The following is a 24,265-nucleotide window of genomic DNA, read 5'->3' as shown; positions in this document are numbered from 1 at the left end:
CCCCAAACTGATGGGGTTCAAATGTTAATTAGCAAACCCACCGGTTATTTACACCCTGATTCAATATATCCAAAGTGCATGCATGAAACTGTCAGGGAGTCCGTCTCTGCCGACTCTATTTCAAAGACACGGGTGGACCGTGTGAGCGCTGCGAGAGCACTAATGAGCGCTTAGGCAAAGAGAACCTGACTATGAGTGCCAAAATATAAAGTGACAGAGCAGAACTATGATAAAAGCTATTCTCAGGAAACAGAGCAGAGTTTCTCTGGCACCGAGCTAAAGCGCTGAGATCAGCACTCCCATAGTCCCTCTGTCACACATCACACCTCCACACTGGAGACAAGTTCCCTTAAAGTACATCTTCATTTGTGTGGGGTTCAACTGCTGCTCTGAGTGCTGGACACACACACATACACAAATGCACAGACGCACACACACACACACACACACATGCATACATACATACACACACACACACACAAACATACATGCACGGACACACATGCACACTGCAACTTTTGTTTTCGGTTACATTTTAGAGTGAACTAGCTTTTTAACAACAACAAAAAAGCTTGTTGATTGCATTGTGAAAAGAGTGAGTGTTGTGCAGAAAACTGAGCTAAGGAAAAACAGCAAGTGACTTCATAATTCATAATAATTCAGAAATGAAGATTCATTCAGTAACGCTGTGTGTTGCTTGGAGGCATGCACCTGTTTTGCTGTGGCTTAGTTTTAACTATTTTAGTTGGCAAAAGAGCAAAAACACAATATTAATCTTTATTTTTTATTGAACTTTTTTCATTTTATTACTGACTGTTCACTAGTCTACAATTATGTCTAAACTTTATTTAAGGTAAGGCTTCAGTCTCGTGTAGCCAAGAGGCTAAGAACCACCCAAGTGACCATATGACTGACAGGAAAAGCAACCGATGTTTCGTTTTGTGCCATGTCAAAAGTTAAAGCCCTAAAAAAGGATGTCTTAAAGCAGCTGGTAATCTGTGCTGCTCATTATAGAAATTATCTGCTGCTTCTGTGTTCTTTAATGTGCACATTGTTAGTAAATCCTGCAGAATTTTCCCTCCCATCTGTGCTTTTATGGAATTGTGCACTGGCGCTAATTTACCCTGTTTGGTAAATCTGGCCCTAAATATTAAACTGTTAGTGTTTTCCAGTATCCTGCAGCCCTAAGTGTGAGTGTGGTGTGCGCTTGGGCCGCTGATGAGGTGGACAGCAGACAGCAGCATCCGTACCTTCACGTACTGACCGGCGAAGTGAGTGACCTCTGCAGTGAAGACACCGGAGGGGTCCACGGGGCAGATGGGAGCCGCGTCTCTCTGGATGATCTTATACTCCATACAGACGCGGTAATCATCCTGCAAACAAAGAAAAAAAAATCACAACATCCATCACACTGGGATTGTGTTTCTGAGAACAGCAGAGCATCAGTGTGTTCCTGTGTCTCAATTACAGAACATCAGGGGAATGAACCTCCACTCAACGACACACAGGAGAGTCAAACATCCTGCTCAAAACAGCCAGAGAAGAGAGACTGCTAGGGTACACTCGAGGTGCTTGTCAGGGTTTTGCAGTTGCTAGGGTACACTCGAGGTGCTTGTCAGGGTTTTGCAGTTGCTAGGGTACACTCGAGGTGTTTGTCAGGGTTTTGCAGTTGCTAGGGTACACTCGAGGTGTTTGTCAGTGTTTTGCAGTTGCTAGGGTACACTCGAGGTGTTTGTCAGAGTGTTTTGCAGTTGCTAGGGTACACTCCAGGTGTTTGTCAGTGTTTTGCAGTTGCTAGGGTACACTCGAGGTGTTTGTCAGAGTGTTTTGCAGTTGCTAGGGTACACTCGAGGTGTTTGTCAGTGTTTTGCAGTTGCTAGGGTACACTCGAGGTGTTTGTCAGTGTTTTGCAGTTGCTAGGGTACACTCGAGGTGTTTGTCAGAGTGTTTTGCAGTTGCAAGGGTACACTCGAGGTGTTTGTCAGAGTGTTTTGCAGTTGCTAGGGTACACTCCAGGTGTTTGTCAGTGTTTTGCAGTTGCTAGGGTACACTCGAGGTGTTTGTCAGAGTGTTTTGCAGTTGCTAGGGTACACTCGAGGTGTTTGTCAGGGTTTTGCAGTTGCTAGGGTACACTCGAGGTGTTTGTCAGAGTGTTTTGCAGTTGCTAGGGTACACTCGAGGTGTTTGTCAGTGTTTTGCAGTTGCTAGGGTACACTCGAGGTGTTTGTCAGTGTTTTGCAGTTGCTAGGGTACACTCGAGGTGTTTGTCAGAGTGTTTTGCAGTTGCTAGGGTACACTCCAGGTGTTTGTCAGAGTGTTTTGCAGTTGCTAGGGTACACTCGAGGTGTTTGTCAGGGTTTTGCAGTTGCTAGGGTACACTCGAGGTGTTTGTCAGTGTTTTGCAGTTGCTAGGGTACACTCGAGGTGTTTGTCAGGGTTTTGCAGTTGCTAGGGTACACTCGAGGTGTTTGTCAGAGTGTTTTGCAGTTGCTAGGGTACACTCGAGGTGTTTGTCAGAGTGTTTTGCAGTTGCTAGGGTACACTCCAGGTGTTTGTCAGAGTGTTTTGCAGTTGCTAGGGTACACTCGAGGTGTTTGTCAGGGTTTTGCAGTTGCTAGGGTACACTCGAGGTGTTTGTCAGGGTTTTGCAGTTGCTAGGGTACACTCGAGGTGTTTGTCAGGGTTTTGCAGTTGCTAGGGTACACTCGAGGTGTTTGTCAGAGTGTTTTGCAGTTGCTAGGGTACACTCGAGGTGTTTGTCATAGTGTTTTGCAGTTGCTAGGGTACACTCGAGGTGTTTGTCAGAGTGTTTTGCAGTTGCTAGGGTACACTCGAGGTGTTTGTCAGAGTGTTTTGCAGTTGCTAGGGTACACTCGAGGTGTTTGTCAGTGTTTTGCACTTGCTAGGGTACACTCGAGGTGTTTGTCAGTGTTTTGCAGTTGCTAGGGTACATCCAGGTGTTTGTCAGAGTGTTTTGCAGTTGCTAGGGTACACTCCAGGTGTTTGTCAGAGTGTTTTGCAGTTGCTAGGGTACACTCGAGGTGTTTGTCAGGGTTTTGCAGTTGCTAGGGTACACTCGAGGTGTTTGTCAGGGTTTTGCAGTTGCTAGGGTACACTCGAGGTGTTTGTCAGGGTTTTGCAGTTGCTAGGGTACACTCGAGGTGTTTGTCAGAGTGTTTTGCAGTTGCTAGGGTACACTCGAGGTGTTTGTCATAGTGTTTTGCAGTTGCTAGGGTACACTCGAGGTGTTTGTCAGAGTGTTTTGCAGTTGCTAGGGTACACTCGAGGTGTTTGTCAGAGTGTTTTGCAGTTGCTAGGGTACACTCGAGGTGTTTGTCAGTGTTTTGCAGTTGCTAGGGTACACTCGAGGTGTTTGTCAGGGTTTTGCAGTTGCTAGGGTACACTTGAGGTGTTTGTCAGGGTTTTGCAGTTGCTAGGGTACACTCGAGGTGTTTGTCAGTGTTTTGCAGTTGCTAGGGTACACTCGAGGTGTTTGTCAGTGTTTTGCAGTTGCTAGGGTACACTCGAGGTGTTTGTCAGTGTTTTGCAGTTGCTAGGGTACACTCGAGGTGTTTGTCAGTGTTTTGCAGTTGCTAGGGTACACTCGAGGTGTTTGTCAGTGTTTTGCAGTTCCTAGGGTACACTCGAGGTGTTTGTCAGAGTGTTTTGCAGTTGCTAGGGTACACTCGAGGTGTTTGTCAGGGTTTTGCAGTTGCTAGGGTACACTTGAGGTGTTTGTCAGGGTTTTGCAGTTGCTAGGGTACACTTGAGGTGTTTGTCAGAGTGTTTTGCAGTTGCTAGGGTACACTCGAGGTGTTTGGCATAGTGTTTTGCAGTTGCTAGGGTACACTCGAGGTGTTTGTCAGGGTTTTGCAGTTGCTAGGGTACACTTGAGGTGTTTGTCAGGGTTTTGCAGTTGCTAGGGTACACTCGAGGTGTTTGTCAGTGTTTTGCAGTTGCTAGGGTACACTCGAGGTGTTTGTCAGTGTTTTGCAGTTCCTAGGGTACACTCGAGGTGTTTGTCAGAGTGTTTTGCAGTTGCTAGGGTACACTCGAGGTGTTTGGCATAGTGTTTTGCAGTTGCTAGGGTACACTCGAGGTGTTTGTCAGGGTTTTGCAGTTGCTAGGGTACACTCGAGGTGTTTGTCAGAGTGTTTTGCAGTTGCTAGGGTACACTCGAGGTGTTTGTCAGGGTTTTGCTCCCCTGCACCAGATAGCAGACATGTAATACTTAATCTCTGACTCAAAAAAACGTAATGCTCCTTAACAAAATCTTCCAGAGCGCATTGAATCAGTGCGAAAAAAAAGCGGAGCTAGTGTGAGAGTGAGCCATTTTATCTGACCAATGTTGTCAACGTCAGCGAGTATTGGCATTAGATTATTATTATTATCATTATTATTTTTATTATTATCTAATGGCATCAATAAAGCTTCAATAAACCCGCAATGAAGTGTTGGGACTTCTATTCGCGGACACTGATTCTGAAGGGGAATATCTGTATTCAGAAGATGACGGAGATATTGAAAGTGAAAGTACACCAAGCACAAACGGTGAATCCTTTGCCCAATGTAAATGGTCCTTTGCCAAATGTCAGAGGTGTACAATGTTTGCAAGGGTCGGAGTGTTCATTGCGAAATTAGCAGGCGTGTTAGTGTTGCGGGGACCAAGCGGGAGATTTTTACCGCGCTAGACATGTATATTTGTCTTCTGACCGCACCTCTCCGCAATCGCGGCGACAGTATTGTAGTGGAGACTTTGTCTAATGCCACTGGGTATGTTAGACGAGGTCGAAGTATTCATAGGACAGTTAGGAGGCAAGGTGGGGAGTCGCAATGACCCTGACAGTAGTCCGAGCTGTGCACACTCAGCGTGTGCGCGAGGCAGATCTGGCCGCACTGCTCATAGCAGAAGCAGAGGCGATGTGACACGGGGCATAGATTTTGAACTAAAAAGGTCTTGTCTACTTGTGTTTGTGTGTCATATCAATAATATATATGTGCCCCATACATGGAATCAGAGTGCCTGCTGCATGTAGTAAACTGAAAATCCCAACCGCTACATGCATTCGGTGTGTTTCTACCATTTATTAGTAATGATTTACACAGTTTGTTTACTACTTACTGTTGTGAAATGGAAAATCAATAATTGTTAATCGAGAATCGTTAATAATCGAAAATCGACTTGTCAGGGTTTTGCAGTTGCTAGGGTACACTCGAGGTGCTTGTCAGAGTGTTTTGCAGTTGCTAGGGTACACTCAAGGTGCTTGTCAGAGTGTTTTGCAGTTGCTAGGGTACACTCGAGGTGTTTGTCAGGGTTTTGCAGTTGCTAGGGTACACTCGAGGTGCTTGTCAGAGTGTTTTGCTGTTGCTAGGGTACACTCGAGGTGTTTGTCAGGGTTTTGCAGTTGCTAGGGTACACTCGAGGTGTTTGGCAGAGTGTTTTGCAGTTGCTAGGGTACACTCGAGGTGTTTGTCATAGTGTTTTGCAGTTGCTAGGGTACACTCGAGGTGTTTGTCATAGTGTTTTGCAGTTGCTAGGGTACACTCGAGGTGTTTGTCAGTGTTTTGCAGTTGCTAGGGTACACTCGAGGTGTTTGTCAGAGTGTTTTGCAGTTGCTAGGGTACACTCGAGGTGTTTGTCAGTGTTTTGCAGTTGCAAGGGTACACTCGAGGTGTTTGTCAGGGTTTTGCAGTTGCTAGGGTACACTCGAGGTGTTTGTCATAGTGTTTTGCAGTTGCTAGGGTACACTCGAGGTGTTTGTCAGAGTGTTTTGCAGTTGCTAGGGTACACTCGAGGTGTTTCTCAGGGATTTGCAGTTGCTAGGGTACACTCGAGGTGTTTGTCAGGGTTTTGCAGTTGCTAGGGTACACTCGAGGTGTTTGTCAGAGTTTTGCAGTTGCTAGGGTACACTCCAGGTGTTTGTCAGGGTTTTGCAGTTGCTAGGGTACACTCCAGGTGTTTGTCAGTGTTTTGCAGTTGCTAGGGTACACTCGAGGTGTTTGTCAGTTTTTTGCAGTTGCTAGGGAACACTAGAGGTGTTTGTCAGGGTTTTGCAGTTGCTAGGGTACACTCCAGGTGTTTGTCAGGGTTTTGCAGTTGCTAGGGTACACTCCAGGTGTTTGTCAGTGTTTTGCAGTTGCTAGGGTACACTCGAGGTGTTTGTCAGGGTTTTGCAGTTGCTAGGGTACACTCCAGGTGTTTGTCAGTGTTTTGCAGTTGCTAGGGTACACTCGAGGTGTTTGTCAGAGTGTTTTGCAGTTGCTAGGGAACACTCGAGGTGTTTGTCAGGGTTTTGCAGTTGCTAGGGTACACTCGAGGTGTTTGTCAGTGTTTTGCAGTTGCTAGGGTACACTCGAGGTGTTTGTCAGGGTTTTGCAGTTGCTAGGGTACACTCGAGGTGTTTGTCAGTGTTTTGCAGTTGCTAGGGTACACTCCAGGTGTTTGTCAGGGTTTTGCAGTTGCTAGGGTACACTCCAGGTGTTTGTCAGTGTTTTGCAGTTGCTAGGGTACACTCGAGGTGTTTGTCAGAGTGTTTTGCAGTTGCTAGGGAACACTCGAGGTGTTTGTCAGGGTTTTGCAGTTGCTAGGGTACACTCGAGGTGTTTGTCAGTGTTTTGCAGTTCCTAGGGTACACTCGAGGTGTTTGTCAGTGTTTTGCAGTTGCTAGGGTACACTCGAGGTGTTTGTCAGTGTTTTGCAGTTGCTAGGGTACACTCGAGGTGTTTGTCAGGGTTTTGCAGTTGCTAGGGTACACTCGAGGTGTTTGGCAGTTGCTAGGGTAAACTCGAGATGTTTGTCAGTGTTTTGCAGTTGCAGCTTTAGTGCAGTGAAGTCTGAGGACTCCAGGACATTTTTTCTGTCCTATACTGCAAGTACTGCTTGCTCTCCCATAATAAATCATTTCAAGTCCATGAGCTCAGGTGGCTAACAGCAGGATTGTTTAGTGTTTAGCATCATCTTCATAAGTTCTTCTGTCTTTGGCACAGAGAGGAACCTCAAGGTGATGCTGATCTGAGGCTGGTCTGCATCAAACATTCAACACAGAGATAAGGACCAGAGTTCACTTTACTCTCATTAGATGGAATGGTGCTTGAGATGCTCACATGCCTTCAGGCTGAACTTTGAAATGAGTTTTTCACCAAAAGCTTTTTTCCAGCCTCTCTTTTTAATAAAGCACTTCAACTCTGCTTTAAGGCTTATTTGATGCCCCTAAAACTTCTTTCAGTCATTGTCCTGACAGGAACTGTTCAAGGATCTCTTGGATCCGTTTCTTTGGTTCATGCATGGTGTTTTATTACAAATGAAATAAAACCGAAACGAATGTTTTCACAGAACATTTATTATTATTATCATCATCATCATCACTGCTAATTGTAATTATTACTGTATTCAGTGATAAGTTTTCTGTGCAGTTCTCAAACAGGGTTTCTGCAGGTTTTATGAATGTAAAATTAGGACTTTAAGACCAAATAAAGAATGAATAACAATACATCAACTTATGGCTTGAATATCTCTGCTCTCAACAACAACTTTCAATCCCACTGAAAAAAGTCTTGTTCTTCATCAGGAGTTTTGTCTTTGTATCCCATGGCAAATGTCTAAAGATTCTTAAATCAAGATACATTTACTGGAGAAGATATGAGATAGGTCTTGTTTTAAGAAAAATTGTAAAAAAAAAAAAAAAAAAATGTGTGAGTTTTTGTTTAAAACGAGAAGATTTTTTTTTGCCAGTGGACAAATAAATTTAATTAATTCAAAGGGGGTAAAAAAAGTTTAAATTCCACACTGACAGACTTCTTTTCTGAAGTATAAAATCTTTTTTTATAAAACAAGATGTCATATGCTAAGTTTGTATCTCAAGATATTTGATACAAAATAAAATTACTGTAGATATATAGGTAGATCTCAAACCATTGTTTATAAAGAAACATTACCCAAAATCCCTGAAGGACACAATGTAATGAAAGTAGGGCTGAAACGATTCCTCGAGGAACTCGGTTACAAAAAAAAGCCTCTTTTAATTTATTTTAAATCTCACAACAGGTTCTTTCGCAATGATTTTTTATTATGTGACAACGCATTTACGTCACAAGGAGTCAGCAGATGCAGAAAACGCGGAAGGAATCACGGAATCCAGACAGAATTTACAGTTTAAAGCGGAATGGCACGAAATTTGCCAAATTTTGAATGAATTAATCAAAAACAGGTCATTGCACTTACACCAAATCACAATATGGACTAATATCTGTAAATATTAAGCCGGAACAGTCTATTTAAATATGAATCCTGCATGTTCTGCGTGTCTGTGTAAATGAATGGAGCAGAAAAAAAGATTTAACATTATTATACCCTAGCAACATTATTTTTTAAGCTTTAATAACACAACATTTCTTCCATGTCTTATTTTTAATAGTAAATCCCCTTTGTTTACCAAAAAGTTAAGTTTGCTTAATTTTCTATATTTAAAAGTTAAAAAAATTAAATTAATGTTTTATGTGTTTAATGTGCATCTCAGAAAATGCTTTAAAACCCCAACTGAATGGCACTTAAATACACTTAATTCATCTGTCAACTTTATTGTCATTGTTCACAGTACAAGTACAGACAGATACAATGGGTAATAATTAAATGTTTATTTTTGATGTATGCATTGCATTCTATGCATTTAAAAAGTAAAACAAAAAAAATTCTAAAAAAGGAAATTTAGTTGTTCATTTTAAGAGACACAGGAGACTTATTTTCTCTTTCATAATTAATATTACACTTTAAGCAAAAACACATTTTATCCGATTACTCGATTAATCGATGGAATTTTTGGTAGAATACTCGATTACTAAAATATTCGATAGCTACAGCCCTAAATGAAAGCACAATGTAGATGTGACTTACAGCTCCAAAGTATGGGGCCTGATGGACCACTCCAGTACCGTCATCATCACGCACATAGTTATCCACCACCACCGAGAACGCACCGCTCTCCTTACACTGAGGAGAAAAACAAGCGCTCATCAAGATCACATCCTGACTAATGACGACAGAAGAAGCAGATTTACCCACAGATCCAATTCATTTAATACTAAATACTCGTCTCAGCATCCTGTCATCTATGTTCTCCTTACAGAAAGGTGAGAGTTTGAGACGGTGTGACGAGTGTGACGCAGCATTACAATCTTTACCTTGATGAAGTAATCAAACAGAGGCTTGTATTTTTTGCCCTTCAGGGTCTTGCCAGGAAATCTATAAAGACAAAAACACACTTTATCAACACTGAACTACAACCACGGAGCGGTTCGAGAGCTGAAACACGAGACAATAAATAAAACTCTCCTTGACCTTTGAGAATATGAACATTTACAAGGGTCTACGATTGATCGATACAGAAGGAGCAGGAGATAATTTAACTCAAACTGTCTCTGTCCTGTTTCTGAACCACTGTCACATTTACAATATCAATTCAGACTTCAATTAATCACTATGCTGCTGCAAAACAGTATGACTTTCTTCTGTGGAAAATAAAAGAAGCACTTGTGAAGAATGTGCATGCTGCTCTCATCCTTATAATCAATGCAAAAAAAGAAAAAGTATAAGACACGTGCAGTATGATCTACAAACACTAGATCTGATGGCGCAAATCACTGTTACACGGACATTTTTAATAAATTGCTTGATTAAAATTCTTTTGTGTTGCACAGATGAAAGGAAGTAATGCAGGCTTGCAGCAACATGAGAGTGAGTGAAGCATTGTTTTTCTGCAAACATCAAGAAGTGCAGTGAAATCAACTCTTCTGGTGCTTCTCATTCCAGTCACATCACCTCCTGCTGAAGAACATTCATCAAAAGCAGAGAGATATTAATCGATAATAGCAGTCCGGCTCGGGACTAATCCCACAATACCTCAGCTTACTGTTATCAGCCGCGCACAGAGAAGCGCTCAACACACACACACACACACCTCACTGCACTATTTTACATTTGAGTTCAAACTGCAGATTTGAAGTGTTTTCCTGGACCTTACTCGCTGTGAGAAACCAGATCAAGGGCTCTCTAACAAATCAATGGACTACTTACACAACCGTTCTACTAAACCGTGTTCAGCACAACTGTCAGATGATTAAAACAAGCAGTCATTCCATCGTTGTGTTGAACCTGCTTCAACGTTCCTATAAATATAATGTTATTATGTGTGTGTGACTGGACTTGGGCTGCGTCTGAAATCTCACACTCTCACAGTACTTTCTTGCTTTGAATAAGTAACGATTCCACACCAGAGGGACCACACCAGAGGGACAGACGGTGTGCGGCTCACAGGATGTGATGTCATCACACAAACTCACCTGTCCAGGATGGTGTACTCGGAGTCAGATTTGAAGAGAGCGATGAGTCTGGCCTCCATCATGATGTAGACCTGCTGCGAGCTGTTATCTGAGATACACAGAGAGATCAAACACAACACACACAGCATCACAAGAGTTCAAACACACACACACACATATACACACTCTATATCACACACTTTTTCAATTTCAAATCTAGAACATAAGCACATTATTGTTTCTCACGTTTGCTCAGATTTTGATTTCGTGCTAGATAAACGTGTCTTTTCACCTTCACTAAAGCGTTTCTTTTCTCTTGATAAGTTAGTTTAGCTGTGAAACATGCACCATTCTCATTTAATGTAATGTTTTTGAATGAAGTCTGTTCTGCTCACCAGGACTGATAAAAAATACAGCAAATTCATTAAAAATTGTGAAACATTATTACAACTTAAATCAGCAGTTTTCTGTGTGAATCTGTGTTAAAGTGTAATTTATTTCTGTGATGCTCCGCTGTATTTTCAGCATCATTCCTCCAGTCTTCAATCTTCAGAAATCAGAATAATATGATGATTTACTGCACATCATCAATGATATTTTGGGATCCGTTATTAATGATGTTATTATTATCAGTGTTCAAATATTAAGGTTTTGCAGCTTAATATTCACTAATTTAAAACTGTATTAAACAATGCATTTTATTTTTACTAAGTAATAATAATTATTAAAAAGGGAGGCTCAAATCTGATTCAAATGTGTCAAAACTTTAATTTCGGTTGAACTAGGCCTGCACATGATGCATATGTTTGTGTTATACTGTGATGATATATTGTTGGGTGTGAGCTGGCTGTGGGGTAAGATGTGCCAGCTGACAGCAGCGGCAGCAGCTTCAGGTTCAGACAGGGCTGAACTCCTGCTTCATTAGTATTCAGAGCGTCTCTCTCCTGCAGCAGACGGCCGAGCGAACCAAAGACTCACAGCGCCCCCTGTCTGACGCTCAAACTGGGTCACGCTTCCACTCCGCATCTTCAGAGGAGAGCACAGGGAGATATATATATACACAGCAGGTGAAGGAGAGCCGACCTCTGGTGTGGGACCGCTCTAAATACGAGGGGTGTAAGGGTACACACGTCACGGTCAGTGGTTTACTGAACAAATTGATGTTTCTTTAAATAAATCAATGGTAAGTAAAAAATATCCACCTCAGCTTACAGCCCTTTTACATTACTGTAAGGTTTAAAAATGAAAAGAAATGATTCTTGTAGTGTAAATATAATCAAATTATTGAAGTGCCAGTATGTTTGAAACATTAAAGCTTTCAAAACCGCATAAAAACTGTGGTGAACAGCCAGAGACTGTCTCTGATGAAGAGCTGTAGATGCTGGTTACTGTGAGATGATCAATCAGGGAATAAACTGCAGAAGGTTTTGTGTTCAGAGGAAAACCTGCTCAGAAACATTGTGATCTTTTTGTAAAAGTATGTGACAATGTGATGCATGCAATGAACACATTTTCAAACTAGTGATGAGAATCATTTATAGATCTGCTGCTGTCAACAAAAAGAAGCACTGAGGACTTCCTGCAGGATTCTGCCAAAATAAAAGCTCCATCAACATTCAGAAACATTAGTGTGGTAATTTTACTGTAGTTCTGTAAAATAACAAAATAGTTAAACAATACGATTACAACAGCTGTATTATTATTATTATTATTATTATTATTATTATTTACAGTGACATACACATGCCTGATTCAAAAAACACCAATAAAAAAATTATTTTACTAACTTATTAATTTTACATTTAATTGTGCGTTGGTGGTAAATATTTTTTACTTGTTGTTTTGTACTTGATTTGTCTTTGTAAAGCAAGACAAACTGTAAAAAGCTTAATTGGAGTATTTAATTTAAGCAATGTGAAAATAATTAGGGAAAAAATCATGAGAAACCGTGTTCGGTTTAAGTATTTTAATGTGGTGCTGGCGACTGAGAGGTGAAGCTCACCTTTGACCTTGACGTAGATGAAGTCGGGGCTGACGCAGAGGGCCAGGTTACTGGGCAGGGTCCACGGTGTGGTGGTCCAGGCCAGGAAGCTCACCGTCTCGTCCTCCAGCAGAGGGAAGGTCACGATCACCGACGGGTCCTGCACATCCTGAGGAGGTCAGAGGTCAGAGGTCACAGGTCAGAGGTCAGAGCCGCCGAGGAGCAGGCCGAGCTCAGGAACACAATCACCAGTCACCTTGTAGTTCTGATTGGCCTCGAAGTTGGAGAGCGGCGTGTTGCAGGCGGTGGAGAAGGGCATGACCTTCACCCCTCTGTAGACCAGACCCTTATCATACAGCTGCTTGAACACCCACCTGAAACACAGCACAGCACCCAGCATGCACCACTGCTCTCACATACAGACGAGGGCTGACGAAACGGCTCAAAAACTATATCCGATTCTTAAATATGACCAGTATTTGAATTTCTAAGGCATGATTTCAGTTAGTGGGGAAACAGATTTCAGCTTCTCTCCTGAGGCCACAAGAGGGCGCCTCGAGCTAAATATCATTGAAAAAGAGCATAATGTTTAAAATAATGTTTATAAACCACATCTAACTAAAAGAGTTGCTTAAACCATTAGAAATAAAACAGCATCATGCATGTCTGTATGCATAGTTTAATACAAAGGACCGAAAACAATCACAGAGTACTTTTTATAATTTAAAAACATGAGATATTAATGAGGCAACTTCACGCACACCTAAAATTCAAATGCAACTTTTTTTGCATTCCAATGTGGATCTTTATTATAAAGTCGACAGACTTATTTAGGACAGCCAATCAGATGCAAACTAATGCTGTACACATAATACTGAAATATGTAAACAAAATATTTAAATTATATAAATCATTGCCTAACCTGATTTTACCAAGTGAGACATGTTCCTGGGACAACATCGTTGTTGACCCTGGAACAACATTGTGATTAACCAATCAGATTTGAAGAACCAGTTTATAGATTTTGTGAAGTTTACGCTTAAAATCAGTGTTTGGTGCTTGTACATCAGTGTCATTCATCTATCATTTCCTCTGATTTTAGGGATTACTCATGGTTAAGGTTAGGTTTAGGTGTAGGGATATGGTTAAGAATATATTTTTGGAGTAAAATGTTGTTCCAGGGTCAACAAAATATGTTGACCTAGGAACACATCGGACTTGGCAAAATCAGGACGTGCATAATCATTATAAAGTCAGCATAGTGTTTTTTACAGCTCAGATGGTGTCAGTGAAGCTTTACGTGTGTTTTTGGGTCACTCTTAGCGCTGTGTGTTGTGTGTTTGTAATGTTGGTAAACTCCTGAGGATTTCTACACTGCATCTGCACTGACACAACACTACTCTTGAAAAGAGCTGGGGTCAAGAAGCATTCACAAAATGATTTCTGGACAGATCTCTTCCTGTGAACGCAGAAAGTAATTGAGCTGGACATTAACACGAGAGAAGACGAGGAAGGAAGCGCTGTAGATCTCACCACACGGTCTCCATGAACCACGGGTACAGCGTCTTATAGTCGTTTCTGAAGTCAATCCAGCGGCCCATTCGCCTCACCGACATCTGGAGAACACAATAATCATGATAACAACATCACGATCTGCTGGTGTAGACCTGCTTATTACTTTACAGATACAACAATTACTAATAGTGCTGGGAACATCTAGTGCTTTCAAAATAAAAGTCTCTGTTTATATAATACACGTGTACTGTGTATATTTATTATGGATATAGAAATGCACACACATACAGTATATATTAAGCAGATATTTACATGCATATTCATTTATATTTGTATATTATATCTAAATCTATTCTCTAGCCTGCTGTCTTGTGTTTATAGTTGTAGTGCTCTAGTGTAACTGCACTAATGTTGTACTGAAGCAGACACAGTTTTTGCGTTGTACTAACTGAACGTCTCTCACACACACACACACACACACACACACACACGTACCTCCCACTCGTCGGCGTATCTCATGACGATGCTCCTGCACTGCTTGTTGTACTCCGCTATGCCCATCTTAGCCACATCCTCCGGTCCTCTGATGTTCAGCGCTTTATCAATCTCATATTCCTGAACAACAACCACATGCTCTTCATCAGAAAACATGGAGGCTCTCTAAAAGCCTTTTTAGGGATTAGGGATGTAAAAGTGTTTTATCTTCCATCTTTAGTTGACCCTCTAACACTCTCTATTCTTACAAATGCCCCTTTTAGACTTGCACGCTATTCATTTACTGAAGGAGAGGACTCTCACCACGGGCAGGCCGTGACAGTCCCAGCCGAACCTGCGCTCCACGTAGAAGCCGTTCTGATGAGCGAACCTGGTCACGATGTCCTTGATGGTTCCTGCCAGGATGTGTCCGTAGTGAGGCAGGCCGGTGGCGAAGGGCGGCCCGTCGTAGAACGTGAACCTGACACACACACACACACACACACACATGTCAGCATCTTTAGGCTGTTTTATCACTAGATTAGTTTCGTGATGTTGTGAAGATGTGAGGAGTGAGGGGAGACCTGGGCCGGTTCCTGCTCTGCTTCAGACACTCCTGGAAACAGTCCTTGTCCCGCCACAGCTGCAGGACTCGCTCCTCCTCCGACGGGAAGTGGATGGACTCTGGCACCGCCTCCACCATCCTGTGACACACACACACACACACACACACACACAATGCCTTATTCACAACACCGAGCACGCCGTCTGAAAGAATCACGCCTCGTCTGTGAATCAGAGCAACACAGAGACACAAGCAGCTTCTGATCAAGCTGAAACACTTTACTACAACAAAACTGTGTCAAAGAAAGACTTTAACATGATAACACAGATACATGTGGCTGTTTGAGACCCATAAAGACTGTTGCTGGTAGTGTTTCCAGTTGGATAAATAATAATAATAACTGAATATCTTAATCATAGCCACACAAGTCAACAGGACAGACGCACAAAACCAGTTTGACTGGGTTCTTACTTTCAGTTTCATTCACTGACCTAGATGTGTCCCTAAACATTCAGACGACACCTTCATCATCATCATCATCATCATCATCATCATGCTGTTGAAGGAGAACTGTGCACACGAGCACTTAATTTGCGGATAAAACACACAGATCTGATGACTGAGACTGTCTGACACACACACACACACACACACACACACACACACACACACACACACACACACACACACACACACACACACACACACACACTCACTCACTCACTCACTCTCGAATAAACCTGTTAGTAAACGGACACAGATCAGTTGTAGTATGATGATGATGATGATGATGAAGTAACGTTAGTCGAGGAGTAAATACTGCAGCGCTCCTCAAGACTCATCACACACAGTTCTAACTACTTCTAATACTATTATTAATAATAATAATAATAATAAAGCGCGCGCATGTTCGTGTGTTTGTGAGTTTTGAATTAAGAAGGAGTGTCAGACGGACTCACATGAGCACCCTCGCCGGTTAGCAGAGATAGCGGAAATGATGCAACTGACGGAAAAACTGAGCTGCGCCGGACACATGGCGTGTCTTTCCATAATAAAAGCCCCAAAACGTGTAATGTTCAGTGAATGTTTCGTCAGATTTTATATATATATATATATATATATATATATATATATATATATATATATATATATATATATATATATATATATATATATATATATATATATAAAATGCCTGACAATCACTGAAAATTATCAACATGAAATATGAAATATAAATCTAAATCATTACAACTGTGAAACCTTATTAAGTAGCCTTCTTACATCTATTTGCATAGTTAATTGAGTATATATATATATATATATATATATATATATATATATATATATATATATATATATATATATATATATATATGTACTCAATTAACTATGCAAATAGTAATTCAACTTTCAATTGTGAAACTCAGGTATTAAATAAATTGAATGCACACAGACTGAAGTAGTTGGAGTCTTTGGTTCTTTTAATTGTGATGATTTTGGCTCACATTTAACAAAAACCCACCAATTCATGATCTCACCAAATTTGGATATGGTGACATCCCAATCAGCTAATCAACTCATAACGCCTGCAAAGGTTTCCTGAGCCTGCAAAATGGTCTCTCAGTTTGGTTCACTGGGCTACACAATCATGGGGAAGACTGCTGATCTGACAGTTGTCCAGAAGACAATCATTGACACCCTTCATGAGGAGGGTAAGACACAAACATTAATTGCCAAAGAAGCTGGCTGTTCACAGAGTGCTGTATCCAAGCATGTTAACAGAAAGTTGAGTGGAAGGGAAAAGTGTGGAAGAAAAAGATGAACCATCAACTGAGAGAACCGGAGCCTTATGAGGGTTGTCAAGCATAATTGATTCAAGAATTTGAGTGAACTTCACAAGGAATGGACTGAGGCTGGGGTCAAGGCATGAAGAGCCACCACACACAGACGTGTCAAGCCGAACCACAGACAATGTCAGAGGTGTCTTACCTTGGAGAAGAAGAACTGGACTGTTGCCCAGTGGTCCAAAGTCCTCTTTCAGATGAGAGCAAGTTTTGTATTTCATTTGGAAACCAAGGTTCAACTAGGCTTTAATTGCTATGTAAAAACAATTATATGCATTTACTTACCCAGAATCCAGCCATTGCGAATGGCACCTGCCCTAAGTCGATTCCCTACACTGCTGTGCGCTAGAATAAAAGAGTAATGTGTAGAACCAGGCCATCGTGCCACACAATATTCCTTAGAGTCAAGTTGGCGTCACATATCATTTGCACATTTATTGAATGCACATGTTTGCGTATGGCGTATTCATCTACATATGGAGCCCTTATAGCAATATGAGTGCAGTCGATTGCGCCGATTACATTAGGGAAACCGGACATTGCTGTAAATTGCCTTTTGATATTGGCCTGTTCTCCAACAGTGTAAGGAAACTTTATGTATCGATTGGTCATTTGAATAATGCTCTTCAAAACTTCAGGCATTAATGAGCTTAGGGATGGCTGTGAAATCCCAGACCTATGACAAATTAATAGGAATGTTCAAATCAATAAGGGTTGCTTTAAAAAAAAAAAAAAGTTAGTTACCTGTCGCCTATTTCCCGCTGATATGTCCCGGTTGCCAAAAATCCTAAAACTGAAAGTACTTGGGTTGGTACCGGGATGGCACGGTTCGGTGTTGTTGGTCTTTGTAATGCTGGGTCAAGTTCAGCACACAGATCCAAGAGCATGTCTCTAGGAAGTCTAAAGCGGCTTATTAGCCACTCATCATCATGGGCTAGGAAATCCTCACGGTCCCTGAATACTCTTTCCCTCCGAAGTCTGCCATTGGCACAGTCTTCCAGCAGTGCCAGCGCATCCATCATACAATATACACTTAAGTGTTGCTGCAGTTATGTTTTCAGCGATCAGATTTAATCATTACACCTTATCACATTAACAGGGGCGTCGGACTGGGGGTAAAACCAGTGATAGTGATTTAATGTTATTTGTATATTTTGTTGTAACCGGGACCTATGAGCAACTTGTAAATATTGTAAATATTGAAATATGTCACAGTAAATTTTGGCATTTTGCAAAGGTTTAATTCCCTTTATCCGCAGTCAGTTCCTCAACTCACCATCAGTGTCGCCAAACTGCTCTGTCTTCAAAATGTGCGTACGCATGGGTCAGAGTTTGCGTGTAGGTGCGCATATTTTGACGCCAGGTTTTTCTTTATAAATCCCACCTTTTGCGCAGGAAATGGCGTACACATGTTTTCAGCCCCAAGCTTTATAAATGAGGCCCCTGGACCCCAGGGGAATCTATGGGCTATTGTCAAGAGGAAGATAAGAAACAAGAGACCAAACAATGCAGATGAGCTGAGGGCCACTGTCAAAGAAACCTGGGCTTCCATACCACAAACTGATCACCTCCATGCCACGCTGAATTGAAGCAGTAATTAAAGCAAAAGGAGCCCCTACCAACTATTGAGTACATGTACAGTAAAAGAACATACGTTCCGGAAGGCCAACAATTCACTAAAAATGTTTTTTAAATGGTCTTATGGAGAATTTTAATTTGCTGAGATAGTGAATTGTTGGGTTTTTGTGACCAATGTGAGCAAAACTCATCACAATTAAAAGAACCAAAGACTTAAACTACTTCAGACTGTGTGCACTGAATTTATTCTGAAATAAATGAACTTTTTCTTGACATTCTATGAAGCACCTGTATATATGAACAGGAAAATGGGACAGGGTCCTCATTATGGGATGTAATTTCTTCAGTATTACAATTCATGGGAAGATGACTTAAGTCACATTTTTAAACATAGAAGCAGAAAAAAAAGTAATCAGTATATGTAAAATAAGCAAATTTGGCAATTTGACTTAAAAGAAGGGTTGCAGAAATGAGCACACTCTTGATTCAATTCAACAAACTTGTGTACGTCTCCATAACTTTAATTATATTGCCCCCACCCTTCTTGACATTGAGTTGATGACACATCTGTCCTGTTTAACTCTCGAGCTTCTTGAGTTTCCTGACGCTGGACAAGGAATGTTGCTGAACTTGTTTCCCACATCTTCAGTGCTCATTCATCCCTATCCAAGAATGTCTTTGTTCATACTGTTCTTTAGTGACTAAGCTGCTAAGTTTACTGGAATATATACTGTACGTCTTCACGGAACCATAATACACTTGGTTCAGGATAGTGCATTTTATAGACAAGTTTGTAAATTCAAAAAAATTATTTACAGTTTTACAGGGGATTAGAAATGGTTTGCTTCTTCAATGAACATAAACAAGTATTATTATTATCCAATAATTATGAGAAGAGATGTTTCTACTGACTCTGAAAACCACCAGAATAAAGATGTCAAGGGTTCATAATATTTTTGTCAATACAAATAGTTACACATAAGAAATAATCAGAAAATAAAAAAACATCTGAATGTGAGAGGACTATAGTCTGTACTAAATAAAATATATATATAATTTCAATACAAACTAAAAATATACCTAAATATATATGAAATGCTAATTTATTGGGTAGTTTCAGTTGGGAGGTGGCTGTCCCAACCCCTAACCCCTTAACTTCAACTTATGAAAATGATATTAAAATGTATTTATTTTTTTCCTTTCCTATAAAAAAATATATATATATATATATATACATACAGGTGCTGGTCATATAATTAGAGTATCATCAAAAAGTTTATTTATTTCACTAATTCCCTTCAAAAAGTGAAACTTTTATTATATATATTATAATATATATTATATTCATTCATTACACACAGACTGATATATTTCAAATGTTAATTTCTTTTAATTTTGATGATCATAACTGACAACTAAGTAAAATGCCAAATTCACTATCTCATAAAGTTAGAATATAACTTAAGACCAATACAAAGAAATGATTTTTAGAAATCTTGGCCAATAGTAAAGTATGAAGATGAAAAGTACGAGCATGTACAGTACTCAATATTAGTTGGTGCTTCTTGTGTCTGAATGACTGCAGCAATGTGGCGTGGCATGGAGTGGATCAGTCTGTGGCACTGCTCAGGTGTTATGTAGGAGCACCGTGATTTTTAAGGACAGCACCAAGTCTTCTAGGCATGGAACGAACAAGTTGGCGACATATTGCAACATCTATCTTTTTCCATTCTTCAAGAATATTAAGTGATTCTCAACTTGTCGCTTCAGAGTTCCCCACAGGTGTTCGATTGGGTTCAGATCAGGAGACATACTTGGCCACTCAATCACTTTCACCCGGTTCTTCTTCAGATATGCAACAGTAGCTTTAGATGTGTGTTTTGGATCATTGTCGTGTTGTAAAACTGCACGACGACCGAAGTGCACGGAGTGATGTCAGCATCTTCTCCTTCAGTATAGAGCAGTACATTGTTGAGTTCATGATACCATCAATGAAATGCAGCTCCCCAACACTAGCAGCACTCATGCAGCCCCACATAAGTACACTGCCACCACCATGTTTCACTGTAGGCAACATGCATTTTTCTTTGAAATCCTCACCTTTACGACGCCATACAGTTTTTAAACCATTAGTTCCAAGAACAGCGATCTTTGTCTCATCACTCCAGAGTATAGAGTCCCAGTAGTCTTCATCTTTTTCAGCATAGGCCTTAGCAAATTCTAGGCGTGCTTTATTGTGCATGGGTTTTAGGAGAGGCTTCCTTCGTGGATGATACCCATGCATGCCATTCCTCTGCAGTGTGCGTCGTAGGGTGTGACGGGAAACGGTCACTCCAGTTTGGCTTTCTACTGCTTTAGCTAACTGAATTTGCATGGCAATCTTCTTCAACCCTTCTGATCAGAAGATGCTCCTGTCGAGATGTTAACTTCCGTGGACGGCCTGGACGTCTCTGTAAGATGGTTGCACTTCCATCTTTCTTAAATTTTGTGATAACTTTTGCTACAGTATTTTGACTTATATGTAAAGCTTTGCTGATCTTCTTGTAGCCCTAACCTTTTTTGTGTAAAGAAATTATTTCCTTTCTCAGATTTTGTGACATTTCTTTTCCATGGGGAGACATTGCTGACAGCATGAAATGCTTTTCTTTAAGTAATGCCCTTTTAAAGTCACCTGTCTGCTGGACACCTCTTAAATGAATCATTAGACTCACCTGTGGTTGAATGCCTGTTAATTAGTTTTGTAGTCTTAAGTGTAGCTTTTCTCCTAAGACTATAATTGGGGTGTACTCATTTTTGCAACATGGGCTTGAATGAATTTGTTAGGAAAATCACTTTTTTGTGTGTGCAAACTAACAAATCTTGTTTGCAATCAAAGGCCCACATTTGTGGGAGTATTTTGTAGTATAGTATCTCATAGAAAATGTTGATTTTGAAATGAAACTAAAGGTTTTCTGACTAATTTAGTGGGGTGTACTCATTTATGCAGAGCACTGCATCGCATCTTCCTCTTCACAATACCACACAGATTTTCTATGGGGTTAAGGTCAGGTGAGTTTGGTGGCCAATTAAGAACAGGGACACCATGGTCCTTAAACCAGGTACTGGAAGCTTTATCACTGTGTGCAGGTGCAGAGTCCTGTTGGAAAATGAAATCTGCATCTCCATAAAGTTGGTCAGCAGCAGGAAGCATGAAGTGCTCTAAAACTTCCTGGTATACAGCTGCGTTGACCTTTGACCTCAAGAAACACAGTGGGCCAACATCAGCAGATGACATTGACCCCAAACCATCACTGACTGTGGAAACTTTACACTGGACCTCAAGCAACGTGGATTGTGTGCCTCTCCTCTCTTCCTCCAGACTCTGGGACCCTGATTTCCAAAGGAAATGGAAAGTTTTCTTTCATCAGAGAACATAACTGTGGACCACTCAGCAGCAGTCCAGTCCTTTCTGAAGCGAGACGCTGGTCATCTTTTGGACAAGTGTCAGGTCAGTAGTCTTCCCCATGATTGTGTATCCTACAGAACTAGACTGAGAGACCATTTAAAGGCTTTGCAGGTGTTTTGAGTTAATTAACTGATTAGAGTGTGGCACCAGGTGTCTTCAATATTGAACCTTTTCACAATATTCTAATTTTCTGAAACACTGAATTTTGGATTTTCCCTAGTTGTCAGTAATAATCAAAATGAAAAAATACATATATTTTTTTAAATACATCAGTCCGTGTGCAAGTAAAAAAAAAAAAAAAAAAGCATAATTTTTTTTCATACCATATAGATTTATCACACAAAATAATGAGCACACGTGAGAGAGCACTCCCAGTAAAGCCATTCGCATGTATGTAATCGCATTCAGTATGAGGCTCATGTTGTCATCACCGAACCTCCAGAAACACCTCTTTCCTCTCGCTGTGTGTTCATATGCATCAATCAAGAGACAGAGAGACACTCTTAGTCAAAGCATGGCTTTATTGTGGATGGTATGAAGTCCTTCTGGAGAACATCTGTACACAGCTGACTCTCTGGGGTCTATCCTCATCTATTTGGAAGCCTCCCTCTTGGCGATGGTCTTCCTCCCCTTCTTGTTGTGTTTCTTGGCAAAGCGCATGTTCCTCAGGAACTTAGGGTCCACCTGAAACAACACATGACACGTGAGAAACTCACTCCTGCATTTCAGGTAGTGCACTTGTTTATGGTTTATTTTACCTCATCTAGTGTTCTAATATATGATAGGCTATTAATTACATAAAATAATAAAGACTTAAGATTTTATACATCTTAGTCTCAATTAAATTACATGTTGATATAGTCTGTATTGACCTTATTGTCTCGTCTTCGTTTTGGTCGTGGGGCAAAAGGCTTATCAACGAACATTGTGTGTGCAATGAGTTAATGTATTTATTTAATCAAGATTTACAGTATGTGTGAGCAGCTCACTGTAGTGTCTCATTCCAGTCACATGTACTGAGCATCAGTTGAGTATAAACACTGAAGGCTCAGCCGTGTGGGCGGAGCTCTCTGCTCACTGACCAATGGCTGGCCAGGGAATTATCATCTACATCTGTTCCACAAACATTGAACATCTTGTTCTGAAATACCACAGCTATAGTTTTTAGAGATAGTTAACGATTAAGAAATAAATTTCATTTTGATAAACAATCTTCTAGCAGTGTTACCCACTGAGATTAAAATCATATCTCTAATGTTTGTAAAGAAAACACCACGTGTCTATGAGCATGCGTGTTCTTATAGACTGAACACATAACATGACTTAATTTCCACAAACTCACAGCTTCATCATTTACAGGAACAACAGTTTTCAGACCCAGAACGCAATGTCATGTAAACGAACAGCCAAAACGCACGAGTTCAACATTTAGATGACTCATTTGTGAAGATAGTTAAGTCTTTCTTGATATAAAGAGTACAACATGCGCTTAAACTCGTCATTGCGTGTTCATTCCTAATTATCGTTAATTAACAGCTAATCAGCATCAAAGATCGTCTCAGCTCGAGGATAAGGAACAGTTCCTGCAGCTCAGATGAAGTCAGACGGAGATCCTTCACGAGCATCCCTCACACACACACACACACACACACACACAGAGATCTCTTACCCCTTTGAGAGACTCGTAGCGCTGAGACCTCGGCTTCTTGATGCCGTTTCTGTGCGCCTTACGAGCTGCACACAGAAAGAGAGAGAGATCAGCTGGACATCCTCACCACTAACACACACACACAAACACACATCACACACACTTACACTGGTTGTGTGTGGTGTGGTTCTTCGACTTGGCCATTTCTGATCGCGGTCTGCTGAAGGAAGAAAAGAAGAGCACGTTCAGAAAACACACAACACGTCGCTTTCACATACAGCAGTTAAACGTGCGTCTGAAACTAAACGCGCATCTGAGCGCCATGCTAGCAGCTAGCTCACAGCAGACTCTAGTTCACTATTAACTACACAATCCGCGCGCGCTCGGGTTAATATCGCTCGCGCGCTGCGTGCTCACACTCACTCAACACAACACTGAACTCAGTATTCAATAACATTCTCCATTTCTGGAGGATTGATGCAGATTTAGTTTTTACGGAGACACACTCAGTACCTGCCACACGAAGAGCACGACAACCGGAAGAGAGAGAGACCGCAAGGCACCGTGGGAGATAAGAGTCCCCTTCGCCGGATGTGACGTACGACAAAACGCGACACATTCACACCGCTTTAGAAACATAAATGTGTTATTTTACTTTTACTTATTAATACATGTAGCTTTTTACAAAGGGTCCGAACTCGGTAAAAAATAATGAATTACAGCTGAGCCATCTTCAAAAATGGGCTACAAACACATATCTTCCATCTTTAGTGGACTCTCTAACTAACACTCTATTATAATTCTATTCTTTTTCAACTAACACTAGCTACTCTATTCTTTTTGTATTCTGTCTGTTTTTTATACAATTAACAAAAGCAAAAATTAGGCCTCTAACACT

At 40.9% G+C, this 24,265-nt stretch overlaps 2 protein-coding genes across 2 annotated transcripts in view; both read right to left on the bottom strand.

Moving 5' to 3' along the window:
* The window catches only part of iars1 (isoleucyl-tRNA synthetase 1), a 53,660-nt gene extending 37,754 nt beyond the window's left edge, over positions 1-15,906 (bottom strand). Inside the window, exons 1-11 of the mRNA XM_026240828.1 lie at positions 15,809-15,906; positions 14,869-14,988; positions 14,609-14,765; positions 14,306-14,425; positions 13,829-13,911; positions 12,552-12,669; positions 12,317-12,464; positions 10,336-10,423; positions 9,178-9,238; positions 8,891-8,986; positions 1,251-1,373 (exon numbers count right to left, since the gene is read on the bottom strand). Of these exons, the coding sequence (XP_026096613.1) occupies positions 1,251-1,373; positions 8,891-8,986; positions 9,178-9,238; positions 10,336-10,423; positions 12,317-12,464; positions 12,552-12,669; positions 13,829-13,911; positions 14,306-14,425; positions 14,609-14,765; positions 14,869-14,988; positions 15,809-15,810 (1,116 nt within the window). The 5' untranslated portion in view covers positions 15,811-15,906. The remainder of the gene's footprint in view (positions 1-1,250; positions 1,374-8,890; positions 8,987-9,177; positions 9,239-10,335; positions 10,424-12,316; positions 12,465-12,551; positions 12,670-13,828; positions 13,912-14,305; positions 14,426-14,608; positions 14,766-14,868; positions 14,989-15,808) is intronic.
* A 6,316-nt stretch (positions 15,907-22,222) lies between these two features.
* On the bottom strand, positions 22,223-23,983 carry LOC113068171 (60S ribosomal protein L29-like). The gene is made up of 4 exons (XM_026240827.1): positions 23,881-23,983; positions 23,535-23,587; positions 23,389-23,453; positions 22,223-22,403 (listed from the first exon to the last, which is right to left on the bottom strand). The coding sequence occupies exons 2-4, from the start codon at positions 23,569-23,571 to the stop codon at positions 22,311-22,313; spliced, it is 195 nt and encodes a 64-aa protein (XP_026096612.1). The 5' UTR covers positions 23,572-23,587; positions 23,881-23,983; the 3' UTR covers positions 22,223-22,310.
* Positions 23,984-24,265: the final 282 nt, after the last annotated feature.

Source organism: Carassius auratus, linkage group LG36F, assembly GCF_003368295.1.
Source record: "Carassius auratus strain Wakin linkage group LG36F, ASM336829v1, whole genome shotgun sequence".
Lineage (NCBI taxonomy): Eukaryota > Metazoa > Chordata > Actinopteri > Cypriniformes > Cyprinidae > Carassius > Carassius auratus.
The sequence above is the reverse complement of the archived record's forward strand: the minus strand, read 5'-3'. Positions and strand labels throughout refer to the sequence as shown.